Consider the following 27,614-nt stretch of genomic DNA (forward strand, 5'->3'; position numbering starts at 1 on the left):
TCATTCAACTCACCTCAGTAAGTAAGGACCCATAGCTAACAGCGTAAGCATGAATTTCATGGTGTGATCATTGTTGATGCCAAACAACCTGGCCTACAAATGCAATTGCTTAATCCAGTCAGTCACAATCCTACACGAAGTAAACTGTTGATTTAAAAGAGAGTGAAACGCATTTTTTTTTTAAATAAAAGGGTCACAAAAAATAGATGCGTATAAAATAAATCAATCCATTTTATTTATAGAAAAACACCTGACCAAAAGAGGAGGCAGTCGCTTAAAAAAATATACAAAATATATATAAAACTTTTTAACATTGTTAAAAAATAATTTTGGTAAGAATAAAATTTTATGTACATCGGTTTGAGTATTTTACAGTGAAATAAAAATAAAATATGGCAGAAGGTGGAAATCTGAAATAGAGACAGAAAAGTTTCTCCCACTGACGATCTGAAACATTAACTCTCCACGGATGCTGTGTCCACCCTACAGGCTATTTTCTCTCTTTATGTTTTACAGTAATGTGAATTCTAAGCCAGGTGGCTCTCTAGTTAATGACAGGAAAATGTACGGTCACTTGAGGGGGCTGGTATCACGGCAGTGATAAAACGCACGGTTAGGTCAGTTTTACTTTACCTCACAACTACGGGACATGACTTATCTTGTTTTGCAATGACAAAGTTGAGTTTCTTGTTCCCTTCTGCATAGCATCCCAGCAATTGGTCTAGGAACCCCTTAGTTATAATCGTGTGAAACTTGTGAAAGGAATTGCACGTGTGATATAACATTACAAAAACTCATCGCACCTTCTCCACCTCTTTCCAGGGCTGAATGGTTTTTACCCCCATTCTTCTTTCTACAATCTTACAAGAACTTTTAAGACCAAATGGAAGAAATTTAGCACAGAGCGGAGAAACTTTCCTTTCCCCCACCTCCCCACCGCCCAGAAGGAAAAAAAACAGTTCGGACCAGTACTCTTATTTCCCAGTTTTTACTGGTGTTCCATTTTAAGGGAGACAAGAGCAGTTCGGACCAGTACTCTTATTTCCCAGTTTTTTACTGGTGTTCCATTTTAAGGGATACAAGAGCAGTTCGGACCAGTACTCTTATTTCCCAGTTTTTTACTGGTGTTCCATTTTAAGGGATACAAGAGCAGTTCGGACCAGTACTCTTATTTCCCAGTTTTTACCGTTTTCTTCGACCTGGGCACACAAAATGCTGTGAGCCTCTGTGGAACATGAGAAGGTTGCCTAAATGATCCAGCCAGCCGTGCTTGGGATGGGGCAAGCTTAAAAATGGTATCGTTTTGAATGGTGAGGTTTCACCAGGGTGGAGTCCTGCCACATTGTTGATAAGTCTCCAGGAATTAAAGTGAGAGGGGTGTACGTTCCAGTCACATTAATTTGCTGCAGCAGTGATCATGGGTAAGTTTAAAATACTTTAATATCAAAATTGGGAACAGGTTTCACTGTACCCGCTACATCAATATAAAACACCCAACTGCAGTGAGTGTCCAACGCAAAAAAAATAACATATTGGACAAAGTCATGGCCTACCCAGCAAAGGCCCCTCAAAATTCTTTGCAAATAGCCTGTGGGTGTGTTGTGATTTGAAGAACACACCATTCATTCTCCCTTCTCTATCCACCAACACAGACTCTGGTACTGATACTGTCTAGTCATCGATGTGACAGCACTTTTAAGAACGATAAGCTGTGCGGTTTATCCAGAAATTCATTTGTCTCATGCCATTCAAGGGGTGTTCCTGTCCTTGCTAACGTTTAGTCCTCCCTTCCTCTCCTGAAGGCATTGACTTTTCGCAGACATCCAGCACCTCACTGAATTAGTCCTTATTCGTATTTTGTGTCGTGACCACCCATTTGAAGCCAGCAACCATCACAGTTGAGTGAGAGTCCTGGCATCTTTGCATATCTAATCAAGTCTGGAGAGCAAAACCATTTTCCCCTCCCTAGTCCAGGATCACCAAAAAAAAAGACTTGCATTTATATAGTAACTTTCATGTCTTCAGGATGTCCCAAAATGCTTTACAGCCAATTAAGTACTTTTTGAAGTGTGGTCACTTTTGTAATGTCAATCAATTTGCACACAGCAAGTTCCCACAAACAGCAATATGATAAGGACCAGATCATCTATCCTGGTGATACAAATTGAAGGATAAATATTGGTCAGGACACTGGGGATAACTCCCATGCTCATCTTCAAAATAGTGCACTGGGGTCTTTTACATCCACATGAGAGGGTAGAAAGGGTCTCAGTTCAATGTCTCATCCAGAAGGTAGAAGTTGCTTAGTTCTGCACTGGAAGGTCAGTCTGGATTTTGTGCTCAAGTCTTTGTGGGACTTGAACCTGTGACTTTCTAACTCAGAGGCACCATGGGGTTAGCCTGAGGCTAATTAGACACTCCTTATCATCACTTCAACTGAGGCCAACTAATGCTGTACAGTCTGCAATGAAACTTGGGAGACTTCATGATCAGTGTGGCTTAAGGCACTAGGTGAACCCCAGTAAAGCATCAGGTGGCTTTTCTTGTCTGTCATATGATTACTAAGTAAGATTTTTGTCATAACTGCTTATTCTGTTTATATGCAGAGAGATTATGACTCTCTAAGTTCACCTCACTGTGGCATAATGGGTTGGAGTCCTTACTTATCTCTACGGTAAATGTCCAAACATTGTGTTGTTCTTCAAGGTGAACTTCAATTTCCTAGTCTTCACCTTAGTCATAGTGAGTCTCAACCATCTGGCTTTCGCCTTCACGCACCACCAAAAATCAGACAGGCATTCTAGCAATAAGTGGCTAGTGTTTGGATCGATGTTCTGTTGCTTCTTCTTTGAACTGAACGTTTCCAATTGGCTGACCTTCTCACCTTTCCTATTTGTCTGCCATCAACCCACCTGTGTGTATATGTGTGTATATGTGTGTGTGTGTGTGTGTGTGTGTGTGCGTGGTGTAATATGTGTGTGTGGTGTGATATATGTATGTGGTGTGATATATATGTGTGGTGTGATATGTGTGTGTGGTGTGATATGTGTGTGTGGTGTGATATGTGTATGTGGTGTGACGTGTGTGTGGTGTGATATGTGTGTGTGGTGTGAAATGTGTGTGTGGTGTAATATGTGTGTGTGGTGTGATATATGTATGTGGTGTGATATATATGTGTGGTGTGATATGTGTGTGGTGTGACATGTGTGTGTGGTGTGACATGTGTGTGTGGTGTGACATGTGTGTGTGGTGTGTGTGTGTGGTGTGATATGTGTGTGTGGTGTGTGGTGTAATATGTGTGTTTGGTGTGATATATGTATGTGGTGTGATATATATGTGTGGTGTGATATGTGTGTGATGTGACATGTGTGTGTGGTGTGACATGTGTGTGTGGTGTGACATGTGTGTGTGGTGTGTGTGTGGTGTGTGTGTGTGGTGTGATATGTGGGTGTGGTGTGCATGTGTGTGCATACACAATCCCGAATCTCGAACATCCTCAAATTCCTCATGGAATAAGACCGACGTTCTTTCTCAGAAAGAACTGGCTCTTCGCAATCAGTACCCATCTCCAAGTTGCTGCATTGACATCAAACCTTCTTGAGCTGAGTAACGGGGCTTTGTTTGGGTTCAGACATTGCTCCTGATCCAGATCCTGCTGCTTGCTTATCTACAGCTTTGTGTGGCATTATAAATTATTAACCTTGCACGTCGATGGATTTGCTTGCTTCGTTCCTTCCACTCAAATGAAGCAGGCGATGGAATACATTACCTCAAGTCTCTACCAAGATGAAATTAGCTGCAGCTCACCTCTCTTTCACTCACAAAAGTTTTGAAGGTAAGTGAATTTGTAAAAGATTCTGAGTTCGAGGCATGTATGCACTCTGGAAAATCTTCCCTCCTGTAAAGGTTTGTGTAAGCGCCTGTATCCACTGTGTTCCTGCGCGACTGAAATTCTGTGATGCTGAAATCAGCAGAAACCCCAGAGTCCGACATCTGAAGGTAAGGATAATATCTGTCTCTCTCCAGCTTGACTCTTAATGGATTCAGGTAAAGCAACTGCCCTCCAGAGTCACACTTGGCGTAGTCAAAACATGTTAGTGTCACTGGACTTCCTTGCTCTATCCCACTAGACAGTGACGACTGACGTGATATTGAGGCATTCTGCAAAGAGTCTTCCTCTCTGGTGGAAGACTTATCCTCCTGAGAACTCATTCCAGAGCTCTCAAACAACAATTGCAAAGGCATCTCTTCGTCCGAGACATCATTGCTGTTCTGAGCGAGACTACATGCATCAGACAGAGAGGTGTTACCTGATAAAAAATTCTGATTCAAGACAACATAGGCCTCCCTGTTGTCAGACGCCACCTGCACTCTGGCAGGCAACTTGCCTTCATCCATCAGGGTCTCTTGCTGCAGCTTAAGCGGGTCAAATTCAGGGACCAGGAAGCTTTGCTCGTCCAGGAAGACTTCCTGATGTTTGATTTTGACCAAGTCTGGTGGAAACGTCTTTATCTCGGACAAGATCTCCAGGGCGCTGGCTGGCTCGTTGGTGCTGAAGAATTGCAGGTTCCACCAAATTTGCACACTGCTTCGGCCCAACCATTCCTGCAAATTACAAACGAGATTGTTACTCTCGGTACCAGACCTGCCAAACAGATTCTGATGAGGAAAGTCACTCAAAAGAAGGCTCCCTCATCTAACAACTTCTTAAATTACTCCAAGGTTCCTCTCAGCACTTCTTTATTCAGGGCTCTATCCTACACGTAGGTTCTCCTTGTATAAAGGACTCATGTTTATCCAGTGCTTTTTATATCGGTGGGACATCCCAAAGCGCTTTACGGACAATTAAGTTGTATTTTGAAGTATAGGCCCTGTTGTGATGTTGAGAACAGGGCAATCAATTTGTGCACAGCAAACTCCCTTAAACAGCAATGAGATAATGACCAGATGTTCTGGTTTTGTGACATTGCTCAGGACACCGGGGAGAATTTCCCTGCTCTCCTACGAAATGGTGCCACAGGATTTATTACCTCCACCTGAGAAGACAGACGGGGCCTCGGTTTACCGTCCCATCCAAAAGACCGCACCACCAACAGTGCAGCCCTCCCTCAGTAGTATGCCCTCAATGGAGAATGAGGTGAGGGATACATTCACCTGTGTTTGTTGGAGTCAGGTGAGGGAGAAATGGTGACACTGAGGAACCTCCTTATGTTTCTTTGGATAGTGCCTTGCGGCCTCAAACGTCCACCAGACCACTGGAACAGCCAGATGTTCCCTGGCAGATCATTTCATCCAGATGCCCTTCTCATCCGATGGACAATGTAGCTCTACCTCTGTACTGCGCTGGAGCGTCAGCCTAGATTATGCTTGGTTGAACTCCAAAACTGCACCAGAGGCAACTGTGCTACCAAATGAGCCAAGTGGAGATACAACAACATAACCTAACTTACACTAATGTAAAGACAAACAAATATGTTCTTGATCTTAATGTGTCATTAAACCTTCAATTAGGGAGCAGGAAAAACCTAACCATCTTGAGTCCCCAAGGAGAATATTTGAAATTCTGGCTCAGTAAAAGACTGGAAGATTTATGTTAAAATGAAACGACAGTTGCTCCCCTGTCAGAGACTTGGCACTGAGCTGAAACACTCAGTCCAAGTCATCTTCGGGAAGGCTTTACGATGATCAACAGCTAACGAGCTTTCCTTGATGATTGAACTTGGCAAACTCAATGTTTCATTCAAGATATTGCCATTTTTTTGTTTGAGATTTAATTAATTTTCAAAAGGCATTAACTCAATGATAATGTCAACAAACTCCACTGATGTTACTGTGGAGGTCGTGGCTGTCTTCAGGAACAAGTGCATATTTGCAGTTCACGGCCACCTCAAGTATTCCTGCATTAGGCCAGGGGTAATGCCTGATGGTGTGTGTGTGTGTGTTGTGTGTGTTGTGTGTGTTGTGTGTTGTGTGTGTGTGTTTGTGTTGTGTGTGTTGTGTGTTGTGTGTGTGTGTTTGTGTTGTGTGTGTGTGTGTGTTGTGTGTGTGTGTGTTGCGTGTGTGTTGTGTGTGTGTGTGTATGTGTTGTCTGTGTGTTGTCTGTGTGTGTTGTGTGTGTTGTGTGTTTGTGTTGTGTGTGTGTGTGTGTGTTGTGTGTGTGTGAGTGTGTTGCGTGTGTGTTGTGTGTGTGTTGTGTGTGTGTGTGTTGTGTGTGTGTGTGTTGCGTGTGTGTTGTGTCTGTTGTGTGTGTGTTGTGTGTGTGTGTATTGCGTGTGTGTTGTGTGTGTGTGTTGTGTGTGTGTGTGTTTGTGTGTGTGAGTGTGTTGTGTGTGTGTGTTGTGTTGTGTGTGTGTGTGTTGTGTGTGTATGTGAGTGTGTTGTGTGTGTGTGTTGTGTGTGTGTGTGTTGTGTGTGTGTGTGAGTGTGTTGTGTATGTGTGTTGTGTGTGTGTGTGTTGTGTGTGTGTGTGAGTGTGTTGTGTGTGTGTGTGTGTTGTGTGTGTGTGTATGTGTTGTCTGTGTGTGTTAACTCTAGAGGTGCGATGATTTTTTGTCTTTATTTTTCCCTGGCTTTTTGTAGTAAAACAGCTGATTTTCTTTTTTTCACTTTTCTCATGGGGAGTATGGAAGAGCCCAGAATAACCTGTCAAGTGGATTTGGTCATTGTGCGGGTGCACATCTAGCTGAAGAGATTCTCATTACCCCAGTCAGACGCTGGTCTTCCTTTGCCCTGGCACAACAAGAACTTGCATTCATCGAGTCAAACCACCGCAGCGCGTCACAGGAGCGTTATCAGACAACTTAAATCATCAAGGCCCCAATTAGGGGCAATTTAGAGGGCTCGCCGAGAGCTCACCCGGGGCCAGTGTAGCCCCTCCGCCTCCCCTCTCACCTCCCCCCTCAGCATGGGGTGGCCGCTAGTTCAACGAAGGCGGGGGGGGGGTTCTCCCTGCGGCAGTTGTTGGGGAGGGGGTGGGGTGGGTATGGTATTCCCTCAAAGGGGGAGGGGAGGGTCCACCAGCAGCAAAGGCAAAGGCACAAAAGCTTCCGCCAGAAGGTTTTCTCCTCCAATGGGAGGAGCCTGCCTGCTTGGACCCTCTAAAAAGTAACGTAATGATTTTCACCCCTCCGAGGGCTCCCTCATTTTCAGGCCCCCTCACGTTCTCGGACCTCCGTCCTTTCCCATTGGGGCTGCCCCGAGGCTCTGGAGCTGCCAGCCCTCTGATTGGTCTGGTAGCACCGGGTACCCACCTGCATGGTGTTGGGGGCATCATGACAAACTACGACTTCCCTCCCCTGCCCAAGATCCCATACGCTTTGCTACCTACTGCTCAAGGTGGCAGCAGAGGTCCCAAACTAAACTAGAAGTATTGAACGTGGTCACGGAACCATATTCTAATACGATTCTTCACAAGAGAAGACTTTTTTTTATAAGTCTTATGGATTTGAACGTAAAGTCAATAAGAATGCAGACTGCAACGTGATTTATAAAGCTATGTTTTACCTGGAAGTTCCCCCTGTACACAGTGAACAATCCATCGAACATGTTCTCAGGGGAGGGCACCAGAGGCCAAATCTTTTCCTTTATCACTCTGAAAATGAATAAAAAGGTCCAGTTGGTGTTGAGTTGAGATAAATATGTTATTATCAAAGGGTTTCAAAGGTGTTTCTTTGCGCTGATCAAATGAAGAGTTCAAAACGGAACTCTTACCCATCTTCTGTCGCATCGAGCACCCTAAGATGAGGTATAGTTCAGTCAGATGCTCTCCCACTCATTCCTACTGCACAACAAGACTTTGACTCCTATCTGTCGGGCAATGTGCCCATCCAGCCATCCAGGTGGCCTGTCCATGTGAGACTGCCAATCGGTTCTACATTGTGGGCAGCTCTGATCCTTGGGCACAGGTCAGAGTTCAGGAGATGGTTCTATGGCCACTTGGACCCGTGACACTGGCAAACAGATGGTGCACCACAATGGTCTGTGTCACATTCCAGGCCGGTCCCACAGATGAAGGGATATAGCTCCCATCTCCCTGCTCAAATCTCCAATCCTCACTAATATTTCATTAAAAATGAAAAAGACCAAGGGGCAGGATTTTGGGTCAAATGGGGGTCCTAAGCCTGCCCTGTGTCAGGAACAGTCACCCACCCGTCAGTGACTTTCCCTATTAGCGACCAGAAAGTGAGCTTGCCGTCCAAGTAAGGATGGTGGGTGGGTTCTGGAAGCTGGGGGGTCAATAGGAGCTCCTGCAGCACAGATGCCAGTGTAGGGTGAGGGAGAGCGAGAGGCGGGGTGCCTCCATCTTGAGGACCTCCTCTCAGCAACTCTAACAAATGGGAATTGAGAAATGGCCACCTCTGTTGGGCCACCATTGTGGATGGGGAAATCCCTTCACAGGGCAGCCTGTGGCCAAGTAGGCAGTGGGGTGGGGGTGGTGGGGGGGCATGTTGGAGTATTGGCTGGCCAGTCTGCCACCGGGAGGCTGTCGCCAGGCAGTTGGCCTGTTCCTGACACTGTGGAGACCCGCAGGCCAGGTGGAAAATTCCACTCTGCCTCGAGTATTTGCCCCCAATTGGTCTTTAACCCACCTCCGATGGCTAGTCGCCACTTGCAGGTGGGTAGCCCTCCCAGCCATCATCCTGCCTCAGGGGAAGTGGCCCCAGGGGCCGTGTGAAATTATGCACTCGCCTCCGTCCCATAATCGGGGCAAAAATTCAGCCCCAACTGTCTCAGTGCGACAATTATCCTTCAGTCGATTTCATTCTATTCCATTGAATTCACCTTAAATATTACTACCAGCCCAGGAATTCGCAATCATAGAATTTGGCTGTCTATTCCTGCTGGTAAAGGTTAAACACCAAGTCCAAATATAGATACTAACTATAAGGTAAGTTTTTTAAAAAAATACTCGACTCCCTGTGCTCTTAAAGTTGGGAAATGTTATAAATGGGGTGTCGGGGAGGGGGAATAACTGTTATAAATGGGGTGTCGGGGAGGGGGAATAAATGTTATAAATGGGGTGTCGGGGAGGGGGAATAAATGTTATAAATGGGGTGTCGGGGAGGGGAAATAAATGTTATAAATGGGGTGTCGGGGAGGGGGAATAACTGTTATAAATGGGGTGTCGGGGAGGGGGAATAACTGTTATAAATGGGGTGCCGGGGGTGATTGGAATTTTTAACCAATTTCATGATTCTGCCATTTTTTCCACGGAAACTGTAAACCAGTTTTTAAATTATTATTAAAGAAAGAACTTGTTATTATATAACACCTTTGATGACCCAAGGATATTAATGCACTTTACAATCGGTCTAGTCGCAGTCATAATATAGGAAACGCTGCGACCAATTTGTGCACAGCAAGCTCCCACAAACAGCACTGTGGTAATGACCAGGTAATCTGGTTTCGTGATGTTGATCGAGGGATAAATATTGGCCAGGACATCAAAGAGAGCCCTGCTGCTCTTCAAAATAGTGTCGTGGGATCTTTGACATCCACCTGAGAGCAGACAAAGTCTTTGTTCGATATTTCACCTGAAAAGCAGCACCTCTGGCAGTGCAGCACTACACTGGAATGTTTGCCTAGATTTGTGTTCAAGTCACTGGAGTGGGACTTGAACCTACAAATCCCAAGGCAGCCATGCTACCAACTGAGCCACTTGTCTTTATCACTCATGCACTTTTCCAGAACCGTTTCATCCAATTCAGGGCGGTGGGGAGTTAGTCTATCCTGACAGGCAATGGGCACTAGGCAGGATGCCAGTCCATCACAGGGCACACACTCACACACACACACACACACACTAAGGGGCAATTTACTGTAGCCAATCCACCTAGCCAGCTCGTCTTTGGACAGTGGAAGGAAACCAGAACACTCAGCAAAAACCCACACAGACATAGGGAGAACATGCAAACTCCACACAGACAGACACCCAAGGTCAGTTTTGAATCCAGGTCCCCGGGGCTATGAGGCAGCAGCGCTAGCCACTGCCCCACCTCCCCCCCAACCCTTATCAGTGTGCGGTGAATTCTTAATTCTTTCTTTCCATTTGTACCAGAGTTGTGCTATACAACAAGTTGGTGGGAAAGGTTACATTAACTCTGCCAACAGAAAGGTAGAATACCTGTGGTTGGTCATGAGGAGAGTCAGAAACAGCAACATAATGATCATGACAAGGACCAAAGACAAGCTTAGAATCAACGGATCCAGGTCTGGAAAACAGGAGAATATAGGAATTCAGCAAAGTTCTTAGAGGTTTCTCTACAAAGCATCATCAACACATTTTTCTTAACACGAGCCCCATGAAGAACCACTCGAGGAATATGTTTTCCAACACCCCATGTGCGGACCGATTTAAAAGGGCAATACTGCCGACTTGAAGGTTCACACCAGATAAAAACTTCCCCTCATTGTAAACACTGCACATAATTCTCATGATAGTTATATGATTTGCATGGCGCCAACATTTCCATTTCCTGGTGGTTGCCATGGTGTCCAGGTTTAATGGAGCTCTTTCAGTGCCGAAGCCATTTTGATTTGCTATTTGTCCATGCGCACTCTCATGGCCATTTTGGGTCATCTCTCCAGGACTGGATGTCCGCTGGCCTGCTCTTTAAGCTCAACTGCACTTTGAACTCCCCTGATATTTTTGAGGTGGTCTTGTGGTGCAGTACATTCTCGCGTACTTGATTCTTCTGTGAGTCATTTGGAGCCAAATTTAAATGGCCAGTCTCATTTAAATAATTTATTAATTATGATCCCTGATGGTATGGTAACATAGGGCAGAATTGTGAGCAGGGGGCGGGGCCCACTCGCCGATGCGTAAAATGACACGGGATGACATCAAGGGGAACTCCCGATGTCACCCCGCCCCATTCAAATTTTCAGGAAGGCGGGGGCACAGCAAAATCAGCTGTGGGCCCGCCGACCTGTCAATGGCCAATTGAGGCCATTGACAGGATCATTTAAACAATTAAAGGACCTGCCCGTCCTTAAGGTTGGCGGGTCGGCCAGGAGCCCCGGCGGTAAATAGAGAAAACATGAAACCTCATCCAGCGGCGGGATGAGGTTTCATGTAGGGTTTTAAACAGTTTAATAAAGTTTTACTGTAATTTATGAACATATCCCATCTCATGTGACATGAGGGGGACATGTTAAGGATTTTTTAAAATTTCTATTTTTAACGTTTTTAAAAGTGTCAGAGATCAAGAGACAAGTTTTAAAGAATGTCTGAAAAGGAAGAAAGGGAGGCGGTGAGATAAAGAGAGAGTGAATTCCAGAGCTTAGGGCCTAAGCAACTGACGGTAGAGTCACAAGTATGGAGTGATTATAATCAGGAATGTTCGAGAGGTCAGAATTGGGAAGCACAGGGTTCCAACAGGGGCTGTAGGGCTGAAAGAGGTCATAGAGATAGTGAGCGGGATCTGAAAACAAGGATGGGAATTTTAAAATCCAGAGGTTGCTCAACCAAGAGCCAACGTAGGTCAGTGAGTGCCAGGGTGAGAGCAGAACTTGATGCGAATCATGACATGGGCAGCAGAGTGGATGGTAGAATGTGGGCAACCAGCCAGATAAAAAGCAGGTAAGTTGCAATAGACAGTGGAAAATGTCAAATTTGCATGAGTAATTTGAGAGAGGCACCTTTTGCATTTATGTTCTGCCCTTTTCTGCTCCAGCGGGTGCATAATAGATGATTTATTTCAGAACAGCAAGGTATTCCCAGCCATCAGAATCCAGTTAATCGTCTATTGTATGTCCAGCTTTGGTCATCAAGGCACAAGCCCTAACATCAGAGCAATGAAGAGTCTCTGAAGCTTAGCATTGGAGGTCTGAGTTGTTAATGGTATGTTAATTATATTGTTAAGATACAAAGGTAAAGTACCAGTGCCTAGTTTCATACTTCACCAACTGGTTTGGGATTAACATTTGTAACAGACTTGAATGGAGTTAACAAAATGGGTACATCAAAGGAATGTAGGGTATAGGAAAGGTATATTCAGAAGAATAATTCAAGTTAAACTGAGACAGTAGGACAAAGGAACACAGGTGTAAACTCCCAACACTGACAGGAAGCTCATCTTCACTTGCATGGACCATAAATGCTGGCATAGACCTGTTGGGCTGAATGGCCTGGTACTGTGCTATAAAGCTCTATATAATTCCATTTAATGTTAAAGAAAAACATGAGCTTGATTTATGGGCAGGACTGTAGACCTCAAAAAATCCAGAATAATTTTAGAAACAGACGGACTCCACGATGGGGGGAAACTCTTGCCTTTTCACTGCATGGATGAGCTAGAAATGGCTGAGGGCATATCTATCTCCTAAATTCTGGTTATTTGTCTTCTGTTTCTAACATGAACATTGATCTTCCCAATGGAACTTGTCTGTGTCACAGTGTTAGATGATACACTGAGTGGCACATGGTTTGGAGAAATCCCACTCCATAAACTCTAATTCTGCAAAGGGGAAGAATGTCTGGTCAGAAAACACAGAGATAATTCAAGTACCTGAATCTGTAACGACAGACACGGGCTTGGACCATACAGTCCAATAGCCATCTATGGAGAGTCCATCGGGTTTCGCACGGATACTGACAAGGTACTCAGTCTGGGATTTCAGCTTCATAATGATGCATTCTGTCTTCTTTTTGATGGTCTCCACCTACACAGTCAATAGAAGGTAATATTGATACATGTTGCACAGTGGCTAAGTTCATGATAGTCATTCATGCAGCAATTTACGGGACTTAGATATTGGTTTAGCAACAAAACATACATAGCGTGATAGCACTAGTCGCAGCTAGAATGGAGATGATTGGTTAAGTTCCCCCAGCCAATCGTGCCTGGAGTCCGCACTGCTGTAAGTGATTGCGATCTATTTTTTACCCTCCTAATTTGTGCTATCCTCCACTCACTGCATTTTAATGGAGGCATCACCCTGTTATTATCAGGGAAGATGCTGCAGTGTCGGCCATGAACTCAGTTAGTTGGCAGACTCTTTTTCAATAAACTTCATAATGCTGAGTAAACAATCTCTGCTTGCTATAAAATAAATGAGCCCTGCTAAAAGTCCCTCCCTGCCTACTACTCATTGGCAACTCACCAGCTGGCAAAGTGTTTCAAAAGACATTCTCAACATAAATTGGGACCAGCCTCATCGAGTGCCAGCACACATGTGATGAGGAACAGGAACAATCTTTGGACTTTTCATCTCTAGGCCAAGTAGAATCATGCAAGCATTGAACTGTTACAGGACAGAAGGAGGCCATTCGACCGTGTCGTGTCCGTGACAGCTCTCTGCAAGAGCTACTCAGCTAATCCCACTCTTCCCGCCTTTTCCCCGTAGCCCTGCAAGTTCTTTTATTTTCAAATAATGATCCAATTCTCTTTTGAATGCCTCGATTGACCCTGCTTCCCCCACACTCTCGCTCACTGCATTCCAGGTCCTAACCGCTCGCTGCGTGAAAACTTTTTTCCTCATGTCCCCATTGCCTCTTTAGCCAATCATCTTAAATCGGTGTCCTCTGGTCGCCAATGGGAACAGCTTCTCTCTATCTACTCTGTCCAGACCCCTCATGATCTTGAACACCTCTATCAAATCTCTTCTCAACCTTCTCTAAGGAGAACCACCTCAGCTTCTCCAATATATTCACGTAACTGAAGTCCCTCATCCTTGGAACCATTCTCAGAAGTCTTTTCTGCACCCTCTTGAAAGCCTTCACATCCTTCCTAAGATGCAGTGTCCAGAACTAGAACCAACGCTCCAGTTGAGGCTGAACCAATGTTTTACACAAGCTTATCAGTATTAACACCTAGACTCATGAAGCAGGCACTGCTACTCATGTAATGAAGCATGAGTTCTGTTACCTTGTGTACATTGGAACCAACTGAAGAAAAGTTGACTTCATATATTAATGAGTTTTCCAGATACTTCAACTGAGGTGCTGACCACTTGACATGAAGCTGGTCAGGTTTCCCAGTCCGCTGCACTGTGACATTAGATGGTGGATCTAAAATAACTGAGGGAAGAAAAGGAAAGTCAAGGTTGAGATCTTTTTTGCTCTAAGCTGTGAATGTAGGAACAGGAGGAGACCATTCAGCCCCTTGAGCCTGTTCCACCCGCCATTCAATGAGATCATGGCTGATCACAGTGGTTAAAGGAGACATTAAACTGGGGGTCAGCTGGATCTTACATAACCGAAGGCACCTGTTTGAAGAGGAACAGATGTTTATCACGATGTCCAACATTCTGTCCTCAATCGATGTCAACATTGAATAGATGAGCAGGATAGGCAATGCAGTACCATTTGTGGGACATTGGTAATTCAGAATGGCCCCTATTTATGGCACAGCAAAAGTCACTGCACTTCAAAAGGTAATTCATTGTAAAGATTTACCTGCACGGGTTGAGAAGGCTTAATGTGAAAGATGGTACATAGATGTACGTTTTCTTATAGTACAGAAGCCATTGCCTTAGTCTCAACCAACCCCAACTTTACATGGAGCTTCAATGGGATCTTTTTTTATTGACCTTCAAAGTAAAGTATTGGAAGTCTGTATTATGAGGTCTGTATTATGAAAAAAAGATTTGCTCTTCTCTCTGCATCTTTCACAACCTCACAATGTGGCACTGCACTCTAGAGCCAATGTGGTACATTTGGAGCATAGCCATCATTGTATTGTAGGAAATACAACACAGAAAGCAATGTGATAATGACCAGATCCTCTGTTTTTGGTGATCTTGTTGAGGGGGATTTGGCCAGGACCCCGGACAGGACTCGCCTGTTCTTCGAACAGTGCCATGGAATCTTTTATGTCCACATGACAGGACCCCGGTTTAGCGTCTCATCTGAAAGACACAATTTCTGACAGTGCAGCAGTCACTCAGTGCTGCGCTGGAGTGTCAGTCCGGGTTATATGCTCAAGTCTTTTGCGTGGGACTTGAATCAACAGTCAGAAGTGAGATTGCTACCCACTGCACCATAGCTGCTGCCATAGTAAGCTCATAGGTTATACTCACCTAACTTGTTGATGTAGATGTCCTGTCTGCTCGTTATCACACTTGAATTTAGTGACACCTCGATTTCCAGCGGAGCAAACAAAGAAACATCCATCATTGGAAACGTACAGATGTATCGGGTCATGTTGGCGCCAATCCTTTCCATGGATAGTGGACATTCTTTCTTCTCCCCATCATCCCTGTAGGATCAAGAAACATTGCAGAAAGATCTAGATTGAGTGGGGTAGGAGTCCATAACCAGTGAGTATAGACTTAGGGTAAGAGGTAGGTAGTTTAAGAGGGGATTTGAAGGGGAATGTTTTCACCCAGAGGGTTATGGGGATCGGGAACTCACTGCCTGTAAAATTGGTAGAAGCAGACACCCTCACAATATTAAAAAAAAACCTACTTGGATATGCACTTGAAGTCCCATAACCTGCAAGACTATGAGCCTGAAAGTGGGATTAGGCTGGGATGATTCCTTATCAGTCAGCATGGACATGATGGGCCGAATGGCCTCTTTCCATGCTGTAAATTCCTATGATTCTATGATAAGAGCTGCTTAAAATTGAAAGTAGGGACATTGGTGGGTAAGTCACCTGGTCGATTTTAACATGCCTCTTCATCGGGTTTCTAACGTGAAATTGGATTAAAATCAATGCCCTCGGGTCATTCGTTATTTGTATGGTATTGTGCAACAACAACCTGCATTTACGTAGCAACTTCAGTGTTGTGAAACAGCCCAAGGTGCTTCACAAGAGAATAATCAACACAAACTGCCCCCGAGCCACAGGAGGAGAAGCTGGGACAGTTGGACCAAAGTTTGGTGAAGGAGCTTCTTAAAGCAAGGGTCGAGGAGCAGAGGGGTTTAGGGAGAGAATTCCAGGTTTCAGGGCCCAGGCTGCCCAAGGCTCGGCCTCCAAAGGTGGAGAAGTTGAAATCGAGATGCGCAAGATGCCAGAAATGTAGGAAGGCAGAAGTCTCAGGGGGTTGTAGGGATCAAATTGCTACAGAGGTAGGGAGAGGAAAGGCCGTGGAAGGATTTGAACATTTTGATAATCACGACATGCATGAAAAAAGTCCAGAAAGATTGGTTGATGAGAAAGAAACAGAACAATTTATTTTCAGCGATACCACACACAAATGACAAAAGTTGTGCATTTTCAAGCAGAAAGATCTTGCAGCACATTTTTCATGAAGACACATCTCTATTGAGTATGGAATCCAGGCAAAAACAATGGAGCCTTTAGGAAGGTTTGTATAGTGGTCTTACGTGGGGCGATGGTTGCATAGCGGTAATATCACTGAACTGGTAATCCAGAGTCCCAGCCTAAAGCTTTGGGGACACGGGGGTTCAAATCCCACCGCGGCAGCCGGTTAATAATAATTAATAATATTAAAGATAATAAATCTGGAATATCAGTAATGGTAACCCATGACAACTATCATCAATTGTTGTAACAACCCATCTGGTTCACGAATGTCCTCCCTTTAGAGAAGGAAATCTGCTGTCCTTACTTTGGTCTAGCCTAGATGTGACTCCAGACCCCCACAGCAATGTGGCTGACCCTTCTGAAAGGGCAATTAGGGATGGGCAACAAATGCTGGCCTGGCCACCCACATCCCATCAAGGAGGAAAAAAAAGAATAGATAAATAATTGACAACGTACTGGTACAGGTACTGGTAGGACAATCTGTATTGGTTGGTGTTGCGGCCATCCCGTTCATCCCAGAAACAGAAGAACTCTTCCAGCGTTTTAGTGAAGCAGCTCAACGATTCTGATCCTCCTACTGCTACCAGATGCAATAGATAAAAAAAAAAGACTCCATCAGTCACTTCAAACAGGTGGTGCTTGGGGGGCTGGCTTAACCCAGGGGGCTGTGAGCTGACTGACTGATCGCTGTCAACCCTCTAGAATAGGAGCGTGCGGTGAGACTGTTAGACTCAGGGGGTGGGGAGGTCTGAGTAATGGTCTGTTAGCATTGTACTTAGATACTTATCAACATCGGCTGAATCTCGAGAACCTTGAGTGCGCCACCATTTATGAGTACCCAATTGCTTTTATATTTTGGATTCCTTGACTTTGCTCCTGCTCCCAGTGTTAGCTTGGCTCATTTGCAATGCTGTCACCTCTAAGCTTCAAGTCCCACTCCAGGTGCACGAGCACATGATTCAGGTGGACCCGCCCGCGCAGCACTGAGGGAGTGCTGCATTGTTGGAGGTGCCATCTCTCAGACGAGACATTAAACTGAGGTCTCATCCGCCCTCTCAAGAGGAAGTAAAAGATCCCACGGCAATTTTACAAGAAAAGGAAGGGAATTCTCCCAGTACCACAACACAAGTAAACACCACGTCCCACACACTTCAAATTGAAGGCTGGCAAGTACTGATTGACGACATTAGCACAGAAAGGCCATTCAGCCCATTGCCCTGTGCTGGTGCTGGCTTTACAACTGAAGCTATCTACTTTATTATTGCTGAGAGAAGAGATATACTGTCAAAGGTTTTTGTCCTGCATGCACAAGGAAAGACCCAAGAATGCCAAATTTCAAAGGGAGGAAACGATTGTTCCCTTTGAAATTTGGCATTCTAGCGCCTGTCCCGATGAGTGCAAGATGAAAAGCTTTGACAGCATGTCTCTTTTTCTCGGCAATATTCAAGTTCTGTACTACCAAACAACTATCGACTTTAATCTAATTTCCCTGACCTTTTTCCATAACCTTTTATTATTTTTCCTTTTCAACGACATAACTGATTCAATTTTAAAGAATGTTACAGTCTGTACCTCAATACCACATGTGGTAAAACAGTATTTTTCGATAACCCGACCTTCAAAAACCAACAATTATTCTCCTGGAACGATCCTCAATCTATATTCCCATGTCAATGATTTGTCAAATAGTCGTTTGGTAGTACAGAACTTGAGTATTGCGGAAAAGAGAGGTGTCGGAGCTTTTCATCTTGCACTCATCAGGACACTTCGCAAGATTACCAATATAAGGGGAAAACAACATGTCTATGTGAAGAGAGTGCTGATTGGTTGGCAAGCGGACTCTGATTGGTAGAGGCACTGCCATGGAGAATGCACCAGTGATGGCAGATGACAGTTAACTGCCAAGCATTGTTTGAAATTTAAACCAGGCAGCCTGACCCTGATTGGTCAAGGCATTGCCTTGTCAAATAACAGGGACAATCTTTTATTGTTTACTCTCTCTGAACTTCCTAGAAGTTTGTGAATCTCTATTGGATTCCCATCCACAGCCCCTCCGCTCTTCCAGTGAAAATCACCACCAATTTAGAGCGTTCTTTCATAACAATGGGATCCTATTATATGATCCTATGATATCTCTGCTTATTGAGCTCGCTTCTAACTCTTTTATTTTAACTGAGTCAATTACCCATTTTAAAATAAACTGTGTTAACACCTCAGTTAAAAAGCAGAGAGCATAATTTGATATAGGCCTCTTAATTGCTCACATTATCAACAACCAGCAAGGTAATTTTCCAGTTTAAGATCCTCGATAAAAGGCTGGGAATCAGATGACCAACTGAAATCGCATAATATCTGCTCCACAAATGTTAGGCTTTGGTCTATGTTATTTAACCCCTAACTTGGCCCATGTCTTTGAAGTCACTGATCAGGTCCCCCTTGTTGTTGTAAGAGTTTCTTCAGTAGGTCTCACAAAGAGGTCCAGAGGTTTGTAAGGTTGATCAATCGTGTTTATTGGTAACACATAACTATTTACATATATGCAAAGTATAGCCCAGACTATGAGCTAATTCCATGCTGACTTCTACACAGGTCTCTGCATACTCTTAGACTGACCCAGGTCCTGTCCCACATTAACCCTTGCTATGCCAAACACCCTTATGCTACGTTTGTAGAAAGTGCTTTACAAAGGCACATCCTGAAGCCAATTTTAGGCTAATTATTGTTACAATCGAAAGTGTTTCGAGATTGACAATAGTCCTCTTTGGGAAGAGGTCAAGTCACCCCAAGTTATATCAGTCAAATGCCTGACCTTGATCACAAAGTCAGGAAAACCAGGAGGAAACGGTTAATCTTCTTATCGTATTATAGATTTGTTTTAAAGAAAAGAATGTTCTGTTGTGATTTATTGGTGCTTAATATAAAATGTGATAGCTAAAGTATGATGGATACCTCTCAAAATTTTTTACACACACACGCACACACACACAAGAAGACTTTCATTTATATAGCACCTTTCCTGACCACAGGATGCTCCAACACTCAATGAAGTACTTTTATGAAGTCTAGTCACTGATGTCATGTAGGAAACACAGCAGCTAATACTTATCCCTCAATCAGCATCACTCAAACAGATTACCCTGTCATTATCACACTACTGTTTGTGGGAGTTTCCTGCGTGCAAATTGGCTGTCAGGTTTCCTACATTACAACAGAGACTACACTCCATTGGCTGTAAAGTGCGCTGGGACATCCTGAGGTTGTGAAAGGTGCCACAGAAATGCAATTTCTTTTTCCCAGATAATCAGTGAGAGGTCCTGCCCTGCCATCCAATCCCTTACATTCTGACCTCGCACGTTATAATATTTACCAAGCTAGGGGACAGATCCACCAGATGACCTTTGACCTGCTGCTCGCCGGCTGACCAAACAGGAGCAGAGGTCACGGAAAAACCCGTACAAAAATTAAAGGTAGCAGAACAGGGGCTGCAACCTCTGTTGCTGCACTCATCTCTCTAGTTTCACGGTGACTGCTAAACAGACAAGTGGTCATGGCATTGGTAACGTGTTGCTAATCTTCAGGGAGTCGCTTGAAGTGCCAATATTTCGTTTCAGTCTGAGCAAGTGTAGATAGCGGCTTGCCAGTCAGGGCAGGGCTTTCGGGCCCTGCCGAGGTCAGGAGTGGAGGCGGACAGGGCGCGAGAATACTGGAACCAACCAGTGTGCCAGTTTCCCGACCCCACCCCCAGTGTCAGCCATTTTGGCCAAGCTAGGGTTTGCCAACCCTCCAGGACTGGCCTGGAGTCTCTGGGAATTGAAGATCAATCTCCAGATTGGAGGAAAATCATAGGGACATTAAAAAGGTTGTTTTTTTATCGTCATTTTTTGAGAACGTTTTTCTTTACTGGATAAAAAAAAATACTTTGAAAATAGGGAAAGAGAAGGTTGTTTGGCCGACAGTCAAGGATCATCCAATTAGGCGATGAATCTTTTTGCTTTCCAATTGGCGTAGGAGGGCAGTGCGTCACAAGGATGGATGTTTCGGCCGACTAATGGCTGGAGCGCGGGGGCAAGTCATGTGATGAAACCTCCAGGAATCCATTTAATCACAGTTGGCAACCCTAGCCAAGGCAGGTTGGGGGCCAGCAGGGCAGCCTGCTCCCACAAGGCGGCAGCCAATTAGGCGTTAAAGCAAGTTTGGGAGGATATTCCATGCAGTCAGCAACTTATTTCCCGAAACGACGAGGAGGGAGCTCAACTAACCTGGAGGTGGGCACCCGGTGGTAGGCTCGGGGAGGGGGAGGCTGGGGGGTGGGGTGGGTGCAGCAATGGGTCTCCCTGTAAAAGGCCACCCTCCACTGCCCACATTGGTGACCTCACTACTTTACAGAGTACTGAGGGAGGCAAGGGAGGAGATTGCTGAGGCCTTGACAGAAATCTTTGTATCCTCACTGGCTACGGGTGAGGTCCCAGAGGACTGGAGAATGGCCAATGTTGTTCCATTGTTTAAGAAGGGTAGCAGGGATAATCCAGGAAATTACAGGCCGGTGAGCCTTACGTCAGTGGTAGGGAAATTATTGGAGAAGATTCTTCATGACAGGATTTACTACCATTTGGAAGCAAACGGGCGTATTAGTGAGAGGCAGCATGGTTTTGTGAAGGGGAGGTCGTGTCTCACTAACTTGATCGAGTTTTTCGAGGAAGTGACAAAGATGATCGACGATGGAAGGGCAGTGGATGTTATCTACATGGATTTCAGTAAGGCCTTTGACAAGGTCCCTCATGGCAGACTGGTACAGAAGGTAAAGTCACACGGGATCAGAGGTGAGCTGGCAAGATGGATACAGAATTGGCTTGGTCATAGAAGACAGAGGGTAGCTGTGGAAGGGTGCTTTTCTGAATGGAGAGCTGTGACTAGTGGAGTTCCGCAGGGATCAGTGCTGGGACCTTTGCTGTTTGTGGTATACATAAATGATTTGGAGGAAAATGTAACTGGGCTAATGAGTAAGTTTGCAGACGACATTAAGATTGGAGGAGTTGCAGATAGTGAAGAGGATTGTCAAAGGATACAACGGGATATAGATCGGTTGGAGACTTGGGCAGAGAAATGGCAGATGGAGTTTAATCTGGACAAATGCGAGGTAATGCATTTTGGAAGGTCTAATACAGGCAGGAATTATACAGTAAATGGCAGAACTCTTAAGTGTATCGACGGGCAGAGGGATCTGGATGTACAGGTCCACAGGTCACTAAAAGTGGCAACGCAGGTGGATAAGGTAGTCAGGAAGGCATATGGCATGCTTGCCTTCATTGGCAGGGGTATTGAGTATAAAAGCTGGGAAGTCATGCTGCAGCTGTATAGAACCTTGGTTAGGCCACACTTGGAATATTGCGTGCAATTCTGGTCACCACATTACCAGAAAGATATGGAGGTGTTAGAGAGGGTGCAGAGGTGGTTTACCAGGATGCTGCCTGGTCTGGAGGTTATTAGCTATGAGGAGAGGTTGGAGAAACTCGGATTGTTCTCACTAGAGCGACAGAGATTGAGGGGCGACTTGATAGAAGTTTACAAAATTATGAGTGGCATGGACAGGGTAGATAGTCAGAAGCTTTTTCCCAGGGTGGAAGAGTGAATTACTAGGGGACATAGATTTACGGTGAGAGGAGAAAACTATAGAGATGTGCGGGGCAAGTTTTTTACGCAGAGTGTAGTGAGTGTCTGGAATTCGCTGCCAGAGGAGGTGGTGGAAGCAGGTACGATAGTGGTGTTTAAGAGGCAGCTTGATAAATACATGAATAGGATGGGAATAGAGGGATATGGACCCCGGAAGTGCAAAATGTTTTAGTTGACGGGCAATATGATCGGCGCAGGCTTGGAGGGCCGAAGGGCCTGTTCCTGTGCTGTACTTTTCTTTGTTTGTTCTTTGTTCTCTACTTTTTATAATTGCTGTTTTTTTTTAAAAAAATGGGTTCAAGCAGCAACTGGACATTTCCAGTGAGTTACAGAGAAAGAGATGGAGAGATGAGAAAACCGGGGCTGAGATTTTTCCAGATAGCTGATTCGGCCTGAAAAGCCTTCAGATCCAAATCACTGTTATCATGTGGTGGACATTTTGAGGGAGTGAGCGGCAGACACGGCGGCTGGACAGAAGTTCTTGAGTCCAACAAGGAAGACCTTGCGTTAATCTGGTGCCTTTCACGACCTCAGGACATCCCAAAGCACGTTGCTTTTTGAATTGGAGGCACAGCAAGATCCCACAACTGCCGCATGACGTTGACTGAATAAGCTGGTTTCCAGCAATGTTGGTTGAGGGACGATAGGACACCGGGTAGGACACCAACTGCCCCTCTTCAGAACAGTTTCTCCAACCGAGGGGCCCTTGATTTAACATCCCATATCAAACCTTGAATTCTTTGTAGTAAGTCACGGCGGGGGGAGAGGACTTGTTTATGTTAATGGCTGGTGCATGTGCTCTTTTTGAAAAAAGTTGGGGCAGAATGCTAATCTTCTTCAACCATGAATCTTGAATCAATAAATTACACCACGCTGCACAAAATGCCCGCTCTTGGCCCCATCAATTGAAACACATGTTTGGAAAGATAAGGCACACTCCTAACATCACTGCTCGTAAACTCTGTGATAAACAACAAGGTCAGCTGACATTTTGTACCATGTTTGCGCTCAAGAAATGTTATCTTGAGGTACCTGGGCAAAAACAGCTTTTGCAAACCCAATGGTTCTGAATCATCCAAAGAGACTGGACGTAAAGTCTTTTTTTTAAAGTTAGATTTTACAACTGCACTCCGGAATAAAATGTCAGCTCGTTAAATAAATGCAACTGCTTCACTGGCGAAGGCTGAATCGTGCTCAAGCCTACGGAGCCTAACTGTGAATATAAGCACTTATACGGCTTGTTTTATTCCGTTCAAGGGACCATTCAGAGTCAGATCAGCAGAGAAGGAGGCCACTCAGCCCATCGAGCCCATGCAAGGCACTCTGCCCATCAATCCAATGCTCTCGCTTCTCCACTCTATCCATAGCCCAGTAAGTTTATTTCGATCGAGTGCCCATTTATTGCTTTTAAAATCATTGATCATCTCCACTTCCACCACCATAAAGAGTCAACCCACATGGAGGCCAGACCGGGTAAGGATGGCAGATTCTCACCTCACCTGGGTGGTCAAGGTCAGTGAATGGATCTTCAAGTGACATCCCCTACCCACCATCACCAACCTCTCATTCCGTCCAATGCACCACACCCCCATCGCTCACTAAACCGCAATCAGGACTCCATTCAACCCAATAGCTAACCAGCTATTCGACCACGGCAAGCACAGCACCCAAATGCAATCACTGTCATTCCTCCTTCTCTCTTGAAGAAGGAGAGGGGTAACCCACAACACAATGGGACAGGCACTTCTGCATCACCTGAGCCCTCTGGAAGAGATCAAAGGCTGGATTTTACACTCCTCCCGTGCCCACCCCCCGCCCCCCCCCAGCCGCTGGCAGGCTTGAAGGTGGGTGGGGGGCGGGTCTCGGAAAAATCCAGTGGGTGGCCTTTTCACCGCCTACCCACGCACCCCCATCCTGGCTGAAATTTTACAGAGGGCAGGGGAAGCGTTGGACAGCCCATTCACCCTTGGGTCGATTGAGGTCCTTAAGTGGATAATTAATGGCCTCTTACAGGCCTCCCTCCACTCCCACTCTCTTATCCATGGCAGGAGAAGGTCCGCACAATGTGGGAAGCCCAGCAGCTTTAGCTGCGCAGGTTGGTGTCAGGCAAGTTTGGGGGGGCTGGGGGCCATCGTTCCTACCCAGCGTCATACCTGCCCCTTTACTCTCCCTCTTGGCCTCTCAGACCAGGTCTCCACCCCCTCACCCATCCCCTTACCAGGGCCTGCCAGCTAGGCCCTAGCGATGCCCCAGAGTTACCTTGGTGTCTAGGCTCCTCTTCTTTGGGGGTCCAGCAGTGGCAACAGCTCCTGCCTGGCACTGTTGGGACTACAGAGCTGACAACCATGCAATTAAAGACACTCCCGTCCATCCAGTCTGTACCACACAATTGCTTGGGCTAATAATGGGCAAGTGACACAAGTGCCAGGCGATGACCATCTCCAAACTTGAGAGAATCTAACCATCTCCCCTTGGCATTCAACAATATTACCATCACTAAATCCCCTACCAACAACATCCTGGGGAATTAAACAGAAACTGAACTGGACCAGTCATATAAATACCGTGGCTACGAGCAGGTCAGAGACTGGGAATTCTGCAGCAAGTAACTCACCTCCTGACACCCCAAAGCCTGTCCACCAGATACAAGGCAACAAGCCAGGAATGTGATGGAATACTCCTCCATTGCCTGGATGAGTGCAGCTCCAACAACACTCAAGAGGCTCAACACCATCCTGAGCAAAGCAGCCGCACTTGATCGGCACCCCATCCACCGCCTCTACCACCGACGCACAGTGGCAGCAGTGTGTGTACCATCTACAAGATGCACTGCAGCAACTCACCAAGGCTCCTTCGACAGCACCTTCCAAACCTGTGACCTCTACCACCTAGAAGGACAAGGGCAGCACATGCATGGGAACGCCACCACCTCCAAGTTCCCCTTCAAGTCACACACCATCGGGACTTGAAACTATATTGCCATTCTTTCCCTGTCGCTGGGTCAAAATCCTGGAACTCCCTTCCTAACAGCACCGGGGTGTACCATGGACTTCTCAAAGGCAATTAGGGATAGGCAATAAATGCTGGCCTAACCCACAACCAGTGAAAGAACTTTTTAAAAATGATTCTAAGATTTGATATAAATTCCAATAAATGTATGTCTAGTTCAGTCAATTTGAAAAAAAAGTGCCACATTTGTCAACAAAGAAAAATGAATAAATTGCAGGGTTGTTAAATCACTTAGCAATGCAACTAAAGATCAGCAACATAATTCCGGGTCACAATATTGAAATATTTATGCTGTAAATCTCTCGAAAGGACAGTTGTCACACTCGGGTGAGAAGCACAGGCTCCCACAGGTTACAGAAGGCTCAGTATATCAGGCAACTCATGTCACTTTACTCACAGTAAAGCCAATTATATCTAAAAGTAAATAATCAAAATTATGTTTTTCTTCAAAGAGCATAAGAGCTGGAGTTGGCCATTCAGCCCCTTGAACCTGTTCCTAAAATTATCAATAAATGTCAAGTCCTTTTTTTGCTTACACAGTATGCATAAGAGACTTGTGACCGAAAATCTTAAACAGGCGCAGTAATAAACATAGAAAGCCTTACAGTTGTCTTCCAAATTCAATGATCTTGCTTTAAGGACAGCAGCAGCGCTTAGTACAAAGAGGTAAGATCCTATTTTCTGATGGCAGTGAGGATGAACCATGGTGCGAGTTTTCCCAGTTGTGAACGTGAAGTGTGCCCGATAACTCCTGGAAGTGTTCTGAGACCAGTAAACACACACCAACGTGAGGCTGCTTTCGTTAATCTTACAAGATCTGGCGGGGGAGGTGGAGAAAAGCACAGTCACTTCAATCTATTACCAAGGTCTTTGGGAAATAGCCTAAACACACTCCCACAGTGGTAAAGCCCGTATGATTGGACTAGTCAGCTCCTGTCTCAATTGGAAGCCAATACAGTTAGTTACATTTTTCAAACCTTTTTTTTTCTGTTTAGAATGAACTTGCTCCTTTCACCTCCTCAGCACACCCCAAAGCACTTTGCAGCCACTGAAATGTTTTTGAAGTGTAGTCACGGTTCCCTGACATCGGGATCGCCAGCAGCCAGTTTGCGCAGAGCCAAGCTTCTACAAACGGAGATGTAATCGTGACCAGCTGTAATCTATTCTCCTATAAGGTTGACTGAGGGATCAACATGGAGCGGGACACCGGGGATAACTCCCCTCTGCTCTTCTTTGAAATGGTGCCATGGGATCTTATACGTTCTGGGCAGCCAGAGGCCGGGGAATGAATTTTCGCCCGCACTTGGCCAAAACCAGACCCTGTGCGCTTTTGGCGAATCACAAAATGCGCACGCGGCCCACACGCGACCTTAGGCGGGATTTTTGTCTTTTCGCGCAGGGCTCGGACTCACAGTGCATTTTGCAAGCCATGGTGGTATGCGTGTGAGGAGCGTGGGGGCAGAGGCAGGCCCGTGCAGAAGGCCCACCTCCCTTCTTCCAACACCGCAGCCCAGCTCTCAACATCGTTTAAAGGCCCCTAAACCCCCCACCCACACCCTATGCCTCCTCACATTCCCCATGTCACTTCAATGGCCCTAATGTATCATCCGTAGCCACTCACCCAGTGTACACTAAGCACGGTTCTTGGGATCCATGCAGCAGCAATGGGAATTATTTTAAAATAATTGAAAACCTCTAACAATCTAAGAAAGCCCTGAATTCAACCTCACTCTCATCAATACCGGACCAAAAAGCCCAAAGGAAAAAAAAAGTTGTAATCCTTTAAGTGCCTATAAGGTGTGTAAAAAAAATGAGAAACCACATCAATGATGTATTCTGTTTTTATAGACTTGTAAGAATGTCAATAGTTCTTGGGTCAATAGGACCACCTGCTGAGATGAAGCTTTTGAAACCCAGCCAAGCATTCATAATGGATTGGCTGTCATAACAAAAGCTTCCAGCTACACTACAGAACAGATATCCATTCCCGTTTCAAAGCAGAGTGCCTGTCAATCAATGGAGGGTGAGCAGGTGCCGACCATTTTTTCTACCTTCACAAGCAGGTTTTTTTTTTAACAACAGTTAGACCTGCCAGTCCAACTAAATAAGTGCACAAAAACATGACGGCAGTGGACTTTTTTTTTCACACTGCCCAATGCATTATAGTACTTTTTCCATTGGAAAACTACTGTAATGCATGTGAACAATTATACAATACTGGTTGACATAAGGGTCAACTCACCTTTGCAAGACAGATCTCTATGATGAATCATTGCATTAAAAACACATCAACATTAGCATACAGCATCTAATAGTGACATGTAGAGGTGTCAAAATATTTTACACTGACCTTTCAGAATGTTCCTGTCTCCCCAGCAGGCTTTCCATTTTCTTTCCAACGTCTCAAACCTGGCATGTTTTTAATGGGCTTCCAGACCCCATACCACTAGATAATGGTGTGCAGGAAGAAATTTAATATTCGTTCCCCCATTTAAGATGAGGAACCCAAGCTCAGCAGTGCGTTTTGCATACTAGGCATTCCCAACCCACAAAAAGGCCAGAGGAAAATGGCGCAGGGTTGGGAATGTGGGGGAAAATCAGATTTCCTCCAAAAATAAACTAAGTGTGATCACTCGCGCACCGAATCACACCTCTGGGCAGCCAGACGAAAATTCGGCCCTTGGTTTAATACCTTATCCGAAAGATGGCACCTCTGATGCT

At 45.2% G+C, this 27,614-nt stretch overlaps 1 protein-coding gene across 3 annotated transcripts; it reads right to left on the reverse strand.

Moving 5' to 3' along the window:
* Positions 1-213: 213 nt before the first annotated feature.
* Positions 214-25,722, reverse strand: epor (erythropoietin receptor). Of its 3 annotated transcripts, XR_013573570.1 has the most exons (9): positions 25,499-25,721; positions 16,671-16,794; positions 15,022-15,200; positions 13,869-14,020; positions 12,510-12,663; positions 10,124-10,211; positions 7,504-7,591; positions 1,187-4,605; positions 214-1,056 (listed from the first exon to the last, which is right to left on the reverse strand). XR_013573570.1 is itself a non-coding variant. In XM_078531461.1 (8 exons), the coding sequence occupies exons 1-8, from the start codon at positions 25,596-25,598 to the stop codon at positions 3,793-3,795; spliced, it is 1,695 nt and encodes a 564-aa protein (XP_078387587.1). In that variant the 5' UTR covers positions 25,599-25,722; the 3' UTR covers positions 1,076-3,792. The 3 variants fall into 3 exon arrangements, 2 of the variants coding, with proteins under 2 accessions (XP_078387587.1, XP_078387586.1); XM_078531461.1 differs by lacking the exon at positions 214-1,056 and having other exon boundaries at positions 1,076-4,605; positions 16,671-16,791; positions 25,499-25,722; XM_078531460.1 differs by lacking the exon at positions 214-1,056 and having other exon boundaries at positions 1,076-4,605.
* Between the last annotated feature and the right edge of the window lie 1,892 nt (positions 25,723-27,614).

This window comes from Cetorhinus maximus, chromosome 28, assembly GCF_964194155.1.
Source record: "Cetorhinus maximus chromosome 28, sCetMax3.hap1.1, whole genome shotgun sequence".
NCBI lineage: Eukaryota > Metazoa > Chordata > Chondrichthyes > Lamniformes > Cetorhinidae > Cetorhinus > Cetorhinus maximus.

Bases quoted from the DNA above. Each gene is read 5' to 3' on its own strand.
- epor (XM_078531460.1), bottom strand. From the start codon at position 25,598: ATGGTTCATCCTCACTGCCATCAGAAAATAGGATCTTACCTCTTTGTA. The intron at 15,201-16,670 runs GTACGTTGTCAA...TTGATCCTACAG, and splicing joins TCCTACCAGTACCTGTACCA to GGATGATGGGGAGAAGAAAG. The intron at 12,664-13,868 runs GTAACAGAACTC...TTGACTGTGTAG, and splicing joins TTGGTTCCAATGTACACAAG to GTGGAGACCATCAAAAAGAA.